At 37.8% G+C, this 12,679-nt stretch overlaps 1 protein-coding gene across 35 annotated transcripts in view; it reads right to left on the bottom strand.

Annotated features, from left to right (window-relative positions):
- Window positions 1-12,679, bottom strand: part of INPP4B (inositol polyphosphate-4-phosphatase type II B) — a 747,831-nt gene that overhangs the window by 38,122 nt on the left and 697,030 nt on the right. For 34 of the 35 annotated variants that reach the window (XM_070258367.1, XM_070258371.1, XM_070258379.1 and 31 more), the window contains one exon: window positions 11,651-11,805. In XM_070258367.1, the coding sequence (XP_070114468.1) occupies window positions 11,651-11,805 (155 nt within the window). Of the gene's footprint in view, window positions 1-11,615; window positions 11,806-12,679 lie in introns of all 35 variants that reach the window. The other variant, XM_070258416.1, reaches the window with a different exon arrangement.

The following is a 12,679-nucleotide window of genomic DNA, read 5'->3' as shown; positions in this document are numbered from 1 at the left end:
TTGAGGAGTAGTGTATAGATGACATGAATAATTGAAAAGGCTGTCTCTTTTACTTTTACTTTCTTCAATATAGTTTGGAGACATCACAGTAACGCACGGTTTAGTAAAACAATCCAATGGGAGGCCATTATGACAAAGAAGGCGGTAGCAATAAAAGCAATAATAATAATGCCAATCACCACCACAATACCATCAATAACAGCCCTAGTGGCATTTAATATTTACTGAACCTTACTGTATAACAAGTACTGGGTTAAGGGCTTCTATGGCCATTGTTTAATTTAATCTTCACAACTACTCTATGAGATGAGGATGTTGGTGAAATTACTACAATGATATTTAAACTTCTCAAGCACTTACTATATACTATATGCTGTTACCAATTTCTTTATGTACATTGTTTCACTTTACAGATAAAGAGCCTGAGGGCCCTTAGAATTTCACCCCCACTGCTAAGAAGTGGAAAGCCAGGGGATCTACCCCCACAGTCCTTCCTCCTAACCATCACACTATCCTCACTTTACATGCCATACTGAAGCATCTGCTCTTGCTGAGCTGGCTTCATTGTTAGATTTTAGAGGATTCAGAGCAGCGACTCCCGCAAAACAATGCTGTGACACTTGACAAATATCACGTGTGATTTGTTACCCTAATAAACTACTAATTTTGCAAATTACATGCTTTATAAATTACACTCTTGATCCCTATAATGATGTCATTCACATTCATATGAATACCAATAGGCTCAATGACTGGAAGAGAATGGGGTGTCACTGTGCATAATACATTTTTGCCCCCTGAGACTTGAGACCATTATTCTTCAGGCATAAATGCATTATGTCAGGCATTTGAACTTTTTTGTCATCTGTGATCTTCCAATCAGAAGAGTTTGCAATATTCTCACTGCTTTTCCACAAATACTCTTGCCTTCCAGTCTAGTTTTCATTAGTCAGTGGCCTTTGAAGACTTCCAGTTTGCTCTCCTGAGCTAGAGACTGAAGCACTATAACCAAAATTCAGGTGAGAAGGAGGGTTGAAACCCTTCTATGACAGCATTTACTAGAATATAGCAAGCACTCTGTTGAAGGCAAAACGTTACACTGAGAGTACTTTAGTTTTGACACAATACACTGATAGTATATTGATTTTCATAGTTTTGGGTATATTGTCATGTGCATTAGCACAAACATAACAGGCACATCAAGTACATGAACTCATGAATATCACTGCCTAGGACAAGGCTAAAATAAATGATTGTTCACATGACACGTGAAAACATCGTTAGGTGGATAAATGAATGTCTGAGATTTGGGAAGCATTCTTATATGGGAACCGAATGCCTTAACAAACTTGTAAACTTTAAAAGTCAGCAAGATCTGAGATAGAACTACGATATTTGTTCCACATCCACGTGTTTAATTCTGAGTTATTTCTCTCTTTGGACACGGCATTCAGATTCAGCAATATGAGGCTACACCCACTCACCTCCTTGGTTCTTGAATCTCAACCATCCAGGAGCATAAATAAGCTTTCTAGCTTTCGGCTAACTGCTCTCCACAGATCATTCAGGCCTGGGCTGCCTGCGTCTCAGTCCTCTTTAATGAGAACGAGCCATTTCTAGGACTAGTTCCTGTAACACTTCATTTTCCAAGTGCAAAGGCAGCAATCATCCCCCTGCCTGCCTACAGGTTTGTGTCTGTCTCAGCTGGAAGTTTCCTTCCTTTGTCTAAAATGAGCTCTGTCCCTGTCACTGCTGAAAAGTCTCATATCATGCCAAGGGCTCCTGTCAAACACCGTGCATCTCTCTATCCAAACCCAGGAGATTCTCTGTCTTATTCCACTTTGCTTCCATTTTTTTTTTTTTTAAATAAACAAAACAAATAAAAAATATTTTTAAAAAACTATCACTACGGAAACCCTCTTCTCTAGGACTTGACTTAAACACAATAAACCTGTGGTCCATAAATGCTGGAATCCTTTCTTCACTTGCAATTATACGCAAACACCCAATGTGTGAAACATATTAAATATGAGATGCTGGAGGTGGATACCCAGATGGCCAATCAATGTTTAGAAGGGTTTCCAATATCACTTATTATTGGGAAAATATAAATTAAATCAACATATCACTTTTCACCATCAGATTGGTGAAAACTCTGATAGTGCTATTATTGGGACATGTGGAAAATGGGAATACCAGTGCACGTCTTGTGGGATATAAATTCGTATAGCTATTTTGAAGAGCAATCTGGTAGCATCTAGTAAAATAGAAAATATAAACACCTTACCACTCATTTCCCTTGCAGGTTTATATAAGAAAGAAACTCTCATACTTGTATTCATAAATATACACGCATTCATGTCTATTACACTATTGCTTGTAATAGCAAAATATCAGAAACAAGCTAAAATTCAATAGGAGGACAGGTACCTTGTGGTCTATTCATGAGAGGAATACTATATAGCTGTTAAAAGGAGAAGGCTAGACATTATATATGAACACAGATGTCAAAAATGTGGTACCTGCTAGAGAATATACGTTGTCAACATGACATACATTATGATACCATTTATGTAAATAAAAACACATAACAAATGCGATGAATTAATAAACACTACTCTTAGTCTTAACCACTCAAATATTCCTAGTCAAGAACTCCTAACTCCCTCTTGCTACTTCCTAAATGGTAGCCATCCTCAAGACACAGTTCAAATCCAACCTCCCCCAGGACTATATTGAGCTGTAGGGATTCCTTTTCTCCCTTGATCCACTCTAATAATTAAAAGTTTTAGGCGTGGGGCCTCTTCTATCTCATACTATCATTGAGGGATTAATAGAAGTTCCTCATATAGAATGTTTAATGTAATTCTTACTGCATAGCAAGAACTCATTGACTATTAGCTGCTATTATTATTACAAATTTATTTCTTCATTAGTTTGGCATGGTACTCTGTCATTGTAGATATTCAATAAATGTTTACTTTTGACTACAAATATGATGATGATATATTTCTGCTAATGATATATTTGCCCAGGTCATCTCCTAAGGTGGGGTTCCTGGCTCATTATTTACTGGACACCCTAAATCGCTAATCAAATCTGTGGGCATTCAAGAGTTGGACATTCACAAGTTCCATGCTTGAGTGCTGAGGCACTGTGACCTGGGAACCTCAGAGGAGCACTAATCCTAGGTTCTGTTGATGCTAGTAATAGGGCTCTAGCAAGATATCCAAACCTTCTAGCCCATAGTCACTGAGAAAGAGTTTACGCCTTTTAGAAACCAAGTATTAATCCTGGGACTTTTCTTCTAAGACCTTGAAAACCAGGGAAATTCCTCAATTTCAGGAGTATCAGAGGAGGCACTTTTAGAAAAACATGGGAAAGAGAAGAATAAGAAGGGTATATAGAGATGGGGAGAACATGGAGAGCAAGGGTAATTTATTAAGCGGAGCACCCAATATCCACTGGGCACAGAGACTTTAAGGAAGTGATGATCTCATTTAACACAACATCTATAGGACAGGGAGACTGTTATGCCTGGTTTATAGATTAGGAAACTGAAGCTGGAGATTAATTAACTTGTCCAAAGCTGCACAGATAATAAGCATTAGAATAAAGATTTAACCCTAGGTCTTCCTTACTTCATGTTTGTGGCAGAAATAAGTTGAATCTATTTATTTTAATTAGATTCATTTATATTTGATTAAATTAAATTAAAAAGTATATATTCTATCCACTTATATGTCCAAGCCCTTAGTCAATAATTTCAAGAATTGAAAGAAGTGACCTATTTGGAAAGGCATTTCTAAAGCTGGCAGTCACTCTGAATGACAAATTCCATACTCACAGAGTCTCAAATCGCTAGTACTAGACAACAAATATTATATACAAAACAAATTAAGGAAAAGAAACAGACCTCACAGTCACTACTTTTTTAGTAACAAAATAATATGACACACATAAACATAGGAAGAAGTTTGCCTAAAATTAGCACATACATTTTGTTCAGGAGGTTGAAGGGTTTTGTGTAGGTCATTCTTTGATTTCTCCAGTAAGGTCAGTTCTCTTTGGTGGTTCCTCTGTGGATATCTTGTCAAGATACTCTCTCCAATGTGATTTCTAAAGAAGTGTCTTCTCTACAGTATTACTCATGACCCATCAGATGAAGCAAATAACGTCCTAAAGGGGTCAGTTTTTGTGTAATTATTAGCAACCCGAAGATGAAGGGGGCTCCCTCTGGGCTTATTACGGCCATTTGTCACCGATATGGACTGAAGTAATGGAGCAAACACAGCACTGAAATTCTCCAGGGAAGAGATGACACTTAGTGATGATGAAAAACTGTCCCTGCTTCTGCTGTTCTGCACAAACACATCCCTTTCAAGTAGTCAAGAGATAACTGAAAGCTTCAATGACCTATGTCTACAGTGCTTGTTATTCACTTTAGTATTTGAAATAGGAGATAATAGGAAATAATAGTAGCTCTTCTCCGAATAGTACAACCAAACAAAAGTAAAAAAAAAAAAAAAAAAAAATAAGCCAAAGTGGAAAAAAGACTAAGGAAAAAAGGAAGACATTTTTCTGTTTCAACACAAATAAACTACATGACTCAAAAGTGAACACCGCAAAGGAGTAAGTCAAGAGAAATTAAACCTTTACTGACATCAATTGGTTACATGTCACTTATTTATAAAGCAGAACATTTCATAAGTTATGCTCTCCCGAGATATAAATTTCAGGTGGAACATGTTGAGAATATGACATTCAACAAGATAATAAAACTCAATAAGCTGATGGGCCTTTTAGCCTCTCTCTTATGAATTAAATATTTACTAGAATAGAATGATTAAAGCTCTGTATCTCAAGGGTGATAAATGAGTTGTATGCTGAAAGGTACCCTGATTAATCTTACTAATGGCATATCAACTATCTTAATTTTAAGGAGCCATTATAGAATGACAGATTGCAGAGTAATGTAGCATAAGGAAAATAAGTTACAGACAGACAACTAAGAAATATGGTGTCACATTGCAACATAATCCCAGAGTTCCTGTTAGGGGAAATAACAATGCACCAGCATTTTCATTTTAATTGACTTTTGAGTGGCAATCAAATTTCCCAGCACAATTATTTTTTGATAAAACATGACATTTTATAATCCAATCAAATTTTGTATTTTTAAGTCCAACCCTAATCATCTATTAATCAAATATAAATTTGAAAATGCCTACTATAAATGCTTTCTGCAAACGCATTGGGACAAGATGGCTCTTAGCATTCAATGGCAATTCCATAACCAAAAATTTGAGTGCTGATGCTGCATTCTCCCTTTCTTAAAATAAATATATAAAATCTGCTGATTGTTCAGCCTGCATTTTGTAAATTTGTGCTGTAGATGATCAAGGGAGAATTTGCCAATACACATATACTTCAAAACTCAAATAAAGAATGGATATACCAAGCTTATAGTCTTACCCAAAGTCATTAAAATCAATTACTAAATGGTGGTTGGTTTAAATGAGGCAGACTTTAGTCAAGTGGTTCTCAACTCTGGCTCTAGCCCAGAGGCTAGTCTGTTATGGGACTCTTGCCATTTACCAACCCCTCCCAGGGTTTCTAATGGGCAATGAGGGTTGAGAATCATTTTCTGGGTCTTGCAATATAGGCAACTACTGAGAGTTCCTTAGAGAGTCCGATCTATCAGATACCTTGCTAACTTTCTCATGCGAAGAGGCTCTTCTGCCATTTCAGTCAAACAGATTGTAACTAGAGGCCCATGTCTGGAGTGTGAGGCTGCAAGTAATACTGGATATGTAGGAAAAGAGAGTGTGAAATTTTTGAAAACTGTACAAAGGGTAGATTTAGACTGTGAGTTAAGGTAGGTTGCTTTTGACCTGTTTGTTTTTGAATTTGTATCATAACCTCTCCAAAGCTTTCATGTTCATCTTCTGGAACTTATGCTTATAACTGTATCACAATCGAGTGATTACGTCCTATGCTTGATTCTAAAAGTCTATGTATGCACAAAACTTGCTAATATACAGGACCTGAACATTTTAGAAACCTATGTTATTCATTCATTCATTCACTCATTGAATAATTGTTCAGAGCCTACTTCATTAGGCATTGTTCTAGGTACCAGGGAGGAGCAGTAAACAGGAAAACAAAAATCTTTGCTCCCATGGAACTTATTCTGGTGAAGGGGTTTCTGAATAAGCAGCTTTATTTATTTCTTTTTATCTATAACATTTTGCTCATCCACAAATAATTTGAAACTGTTACAGAGTTAAGCACAATACAATAGAAAAAGTTAATATAGATAAAGAAAAAATAAATCTAGGACAACAGGGATGATATTATAACCTTGGTGAACGTAAAAAAAATTCAGAGTAAATACCCTGAAAGGTAGTTAGAATAATTCAAAGGTAGAATAAACTGCAACTGATGTTAAATAAAAAACCAATATGTTCAAAAGTATAAAAATCCAACTCCTCTAAAACACTATTTTGTTTTAATCCAGAGTTGTGCCTCAGAGTATTTGTGAAGTTCTTAAAAAATTGAGATCCCTTGAGCCGCCTCAGAACCTCTCTGTTACAAACCATGTGGGGGCCAAATATACATAGTTTTTTAAAGCCCCAAAAGAGTTCTTATGTGCATTTTAAAGCCACTGTCTGGAGGGTGGGACTTCTCAGATGGCAGAGTGAGGAGCTCTGCAAATCCCCTTCTTCCCCAAAAAACTATGACACTGGAAAATATTGTCAAAAAACCATTTCAGTGCCCTGGTGATCAACCAAAGTCAAGCAATAAGCTGAGAAGCGTTTCTTTGTGGAAAACTGCTGAGTGCCGGTAAGAAGAGCAGGAGTCTGTGGTCCTCCTGCCTGGCGCTGCTCCCAGCACTGCCCCTCTCAGCTCCAGTTCTACCAGGGCGGGCGGGGCTGCCGGTGGAAACCAGCAACTTTGCTGCTGCGCAAGGGGTCTGACTGCATTTGAAGAGGAGAGTGGAAAATCCCTCTCAGGTACTGTCAGAAACATTAGTGTTCTTGGAGGCAAACGAATCCTGATGGCCCACCTCACAGCTAGCCTGAGATTGCAGCACCACTTGGGCCACTTCCTAGAGCAGTGGATTAGCCAGAAATGTAACCAGGAGATTCTGGAAATGGGGAGCCACGGAGGGCTCTGATAAATTTCCACACATGCTGAGCTGACCAGTAGGACCTAACAGGACCTGGTGGAAATACAAGGCAGGGCAGATTTAGAAATTTCTGAACTTTGAATATGTTCCCCAATTCACAAACAGACACACCAGCAGAGGTTGTAAGCCTTACTGGACTGACTTGTTTGAGTACATTCTTTGGCTAATCGTTGACCGACCATTAAGCTACAGAGACGGTAGGGCAACCCTAGGACACGAGGCTTTGACATAAAAGTAAGAACCAAATTACCACTCAGAACAAAATTGAAAACACAACTTGAAAAAAAGATGAGAAAGTTGCTACAGGGGTCTGAAAAACAGAAGGCAGCACAATGAATTCCTTTTCGGACTGTTCTGCAATTATTTAACCACTATTTGTATTTATTTTACTCCAGAGCAGACACTGTGCTGGATGCTTGGACACAATGATAAACATGACAGACAAGGTTGAAAGTAAATAATTTATATTCTAGAACTAGAGTTTGCTTTTTAAGGTCTCAAGATTTGGGCAAACCGTTCTGGTCTTGCAAATAGCCTCAAATTTCTAAAAGCACATGGTGTTTATGACATGTATGACATACAATATTTTAACTAACGGGTCTGAGGTACCAAAATACATTACCAAATTATCTTAAGTGATAGCATTTTGTTTCATTCTGTACAAAGAAAATAACATTAACATATAACGAGGGCATCTATGTTCCAGTGCTGGCTCTAATACTTTCTATCTGAATAGTTTTTGCCAGAACGCTCTTTAGAGCTCAGTTTCACTATTGCTAAGGTGAAGCAGAGTTGACTAAATTTCTAAGGTGACTCCTTGATCTCAAATCTTATGACTACTTGTAAAAGCATACAATAATACACATTAACATCAAAAAATATTTCTAAGAAAACTATCCAGTCTTACTTTAGTGAATGCCATCTATCATAATTAAGATAGCATTTGTAAGCACATGTGCATTTTAAAAGTGGTATTTAAAGAGCTTATTTTCTTAAATGGGAAAAACATTGCATTTGAAATCTTCTTTACAAGAGTTGGCAGCAGACTTTATTTTACTATATGGTATTGGATTCAAACCTTAGGTCATAATATATTCATAAAGATTGCAAGGCTTGAGGGACCTGCCCCGTGGCCAAGTGGTGAAGTTCACACACTCTGCTTTGGCAGCCTGGGTTTCACTGGTTTGGATCCCGGACATAGACCTACACATCACTCATCAAGCCATGCTGGGGTGGCATCCCATATAGCAGAACTAGAAAGACCTACAACTAGCATATAAAACTATGTACTAGGGGTCTTTAGGGAGAAGAAGAAAAATAAAAGATTGGCACAGATGCTAGCTCAGGGCCAATCTTTAAAAAAAAAAAGACGATATTTCAAACAAAAAAGCTGCAAGTTGGCCCAAACTGTCACTGATCAAAATTAAAAAAAAAAAAAAAAAAAGACTACAAAGGGAGAAATTAGCTAGATTTTATTGCACCTGGAAGATCAGAATGTTAACATCATGACCCTTGATGGTTATTTTTTATTTATTTAACGAATATTATACAGTAGTGCCAGATTATCCACAGGGGATGAGTTTCAAGACCCCAGTGGAGGGGCCAGCCTTGTGGCAGAGTGGTTAAGTTCACATGCTCTGCTTTGGCAACCCAGGGTTTCTCCGGTTCAGATCCTGGGCACAGACATGCCACTGCTCATCAAGCCATGCTGAGGCAGCGTCCCACATGCCACAACCAGAAGGACCTACAACTGGAATATACAACTAGGTACTGGAGGGCTTTGGGGAAAAGAAGAAGAAGGGAAAAAAAAAAAAAAAAAAAAAAACGGTGCAGCCTAGGCTCATGGGTCCAGGATCTGAAATAATTGAAAAAAAAAAAGACCCCAGTGGATGCCTGAAATAAGGATAGTACTGAACCCTATATGTAGTATGTTTCTTCCTACATATACACACCTGTGATAAAGTTTAACTTGTAAATTAGGCACAGTAAGAGATTAACAACTAATAATAAAATAGAACTATAACAATATGCTGTAATAAAAGTTTCTGTAGATCTTAGCAACCTCAGCATGTGAGGTTTTTTCTTTCCTTAAGTCAAGAACTTTCATCTTTTCACTTAAAGGAAGCACTTTATGGCTTCTCTTTGGAATATCCAAATTGCTAATATGACTACTCCTGCACTTTGGGGCTGTTATTAAGTAAAATAAGGGTTACTTGAACACAAGCACTGTGAAACCACGATAGTCGATTTGATAACTGAGAGGGGGCTACCAAGCAACTAAAGGTCAGAAGGCATACCGTGTAAAAGTATGGATCCACTGGACAAAGGGATGATTCATGTCAGGGGACAGGAGGAGGAGAGCATGAGATTTCATCACACAACTCAGAACGGCTCGCAATTTAAACCTTGTGAATTGTTTATTTTGGGAAGTTTTCATTTAATATTTTCAAACTTCGGTTGACCACAGGTAACTGAAACCACGAAAAGGGAAGCTGCAGATAAGGGGGGACTACTGTATAGTGATTACTGTGTGTCAAACATTGTTCTAAGCACCTCACACATATCAATTCATTCAATCCTCAAGGCACCCCTAAGAAGGGCCACTATTATTATCACATCTCTTTTACAGATGAGGAAATGGAGGCATCAAGAGGTTGACTAACTTGCCTAAGGTACTAACAGGCAGTAAGAGATTAACTTGTTTGTGGCAAGTGGCTTAGAGCTTGGATTCAAACTCAGGTCAGCTGGCTCCCAAGCCCCATGCTCTCATCTACTCATCAAACCTATGGGCTTGTGTTGTAAGACAGAATACCTGACAAGGGAAATGATGGCAGTTATTAAAGAAAAGAACACATCTTATTTCCCTTAAATGTGTGTACGTACACACACACACACACACACACACACACATAAACATTTACACTCTCACGCAGCCCTCACACATACAGAAAACCAAAGAATAAATTTGACAGATTTAAAATTTACCAAAAAAAAAAATTACCAGAAATGAACCCCCTTAAATTTTAAGTCATGAGCAAATATGTTGCACATATAATGTCAATTCTGCACAACCTTTATGGAATATCAAAATATGTAGTTTTACAGTTTAACATGTGCATGACAGAAACACTCTTTATTTACCAGTTTGAAAGAACTATCTTTCTAATTTAAAGGTCTTCTCTCACCTCTACCTTAAATAAACATGTAGCAATTTCACCTTCTAGATAATTTAAGTTGGTCGAATCACTTTAGTCTTCTGGTGTTTCTGGCTTATAATATCATGTGTTTCTGCTCTCCTCACTCAGCACCTTTGCTCTAGCCAGAGTGACATCTGTATTCTTTTTATGCACATTTGAAGATTTCATACTCAGATGATGAATTTTTCCTGTTAGTGCTGAGAGGTTATTTTTGAAAGAAGTTTTTTATATCAACCAAACATGTTTTATATGGCTGAGATGTTCATGTCAGACCTCTAAGACATTCTCATGCATTTATCAAAAAATCATGATAGAACCCCACCGAACAGTGAAAATGCCAAGAGACATGAAATGGGGTAAAATAGAGGACTTCAGAAACCTCTCATTAGTGGCAAAAACATATAGGCACAGGGCAAGGGCAGGCAAACATCAGTGTCGCCACTGAGAGACTGCAGCAGTTAAAAGAAAAGTGGAAGCTAATGACATGCCAGATGAGAAACAGCCCTTTCTAGAGCATCACGTGACATTCCCTTCTAGGAACAGGGAGCCTGTCTTGTGCTTCCTGGTGTGCTTCTGAGTTGGTCTTTGTAGCAAAGAGACAATTTTGCTTAACTTTTTAATTAACGTGTGTCCTTGCTGACAGACATTGTGAATGAGGCACTTTTTCCTTCCCATTACGGCTTAGACCTTAGACTTAATTACTGTGGAAATGAATCAAGACACATGACTTCAGGCACAGCATTTTAAATGTCGGCAGAGTAACGATATTCTCTATTTTAAAGTATCAGTGTCATCCCATCTTTACAACGAGTGATGTGAAAATAATTTAAGGAAGGAGGTTACTGACTCGGAGACACTGCAAGTCACGGGAAGATCACCTATTAGTTCCAACGTAGAAAGGCTTTATTTGGATGACGACTTAGTTTTATTTGGGGCATACTCATAGCTACTTATATGTAAAGGAACTCTGGTCTTCAAGTTTACATACGAAATGACCAGAGCTCTTTGACTTGGGTCTAAATGACCTACTAAAATATATCCTCCATGCATATAATCAAAAGCCGGCCATATTTTTTTTTATTGCCTAAAATGAGTAGGGAGAATACTTAAAATTATTCCATCTTTCATGTCATGAGCTATAAGCCATGGAAATGCAATGAAGTTACTAAATGTTTAGTCCTCCAGTAAAATACGCATTTGGACAAAAAAAAAAATCTTAAAATGACCTTAAAAGAAAGAAAGTTGAAGACACGCGGGATACCTTCTCATGCAATCCAGTGCTCGGATAAAGAAGTCCTTGTGCAACTGGTGCTCGTCCCTCAAGATTGAGCACTGTTCAAGCGTCACTGACATCGACGTCCTGTCTTTGGCACTTTTACAACAGGTGAAACGGATACCATTTAGTTTGCGACAAATCTGTAACACAGACATATGAACAGTTTATTGTTCATTTGTAGATTAAAGTGTCAGACTCCTCTAAAGGCTTCCTGTCTAAACAAACCAAATTTATGTTAATTTATGATAGTCAATTGGTTCAATCTGCCCTATGGAACGTAAAAACATTACCATTTCATCTCAAAAGCTAGTGGAATAGATTTCATTTATTTAGTTCTTTGTACATGAGGTGTGGGGTGTGGGTAAATTTTAAATCTTTCAATCTTTGAAGCCGTATGAGATGGCAAATATCCAGCAGAGGCAGCAATGCTCCCCGAGAGGGGGACTGAGCTGCAGTGGGTGATGGTGATAACGACAGCTCAGGAGTGACACCTTAACTGTGAAGGGGAAAAAGATCTATATTCCCGGATCAGACATGGATCTGAACGCTAAATAGATAGTATCTTCTTACTTTACATTTAAGAAACCTTTTCTAGTCTCGGTTTTATGTTATGAGATTTCAAACATCCACCTGGTGCCAGTGCATCAGATAGGGAACCTCTCATCAATACGACTAACAAGAATAAGGACACTGAAAATGACCATTGTTAATTGCACATCTACTGTGCACCAGGTACAATACCAATAAATTTCATGTAAATTTGCTCTTTTAATTAACTTCACATAACCCTGGAGAAAGGTATGATTACTCTTATTTTACAGGTGAGGAAATTGAGGTGTAGATAGATTAAGTAAGTCGCACACAACAGAGCAGAGCCAGGATGCTAATATGTCTACCTAACTCCAAGGAGCAAGTATTTGACTTTTGTCCCAGTCTGTTTCTCTCTGCAATTCTTTCTTTTTGTTATTTGGGTGAAAGTCAGGAGAAGACTCTGTGAGCAGCAATAATCTCTGT

This window comes from Equus caballus, chromosome 2 (genome assembly GCF_041296265.1).
Source record: "Equus caballus isolate H_3958 breed thoroughbred chromosome 2, TB-T2T, whole genome shotgun sequence".
Taxonomy (NCBI): Eukaryota; Metazoa; Chordata; class Mammalia; order Perissodactyla; family Equidae; genus Equus; species Equus caballus.
This window is presented reverse-complemented; position numbering and strand designations above follow the sequence as displayed.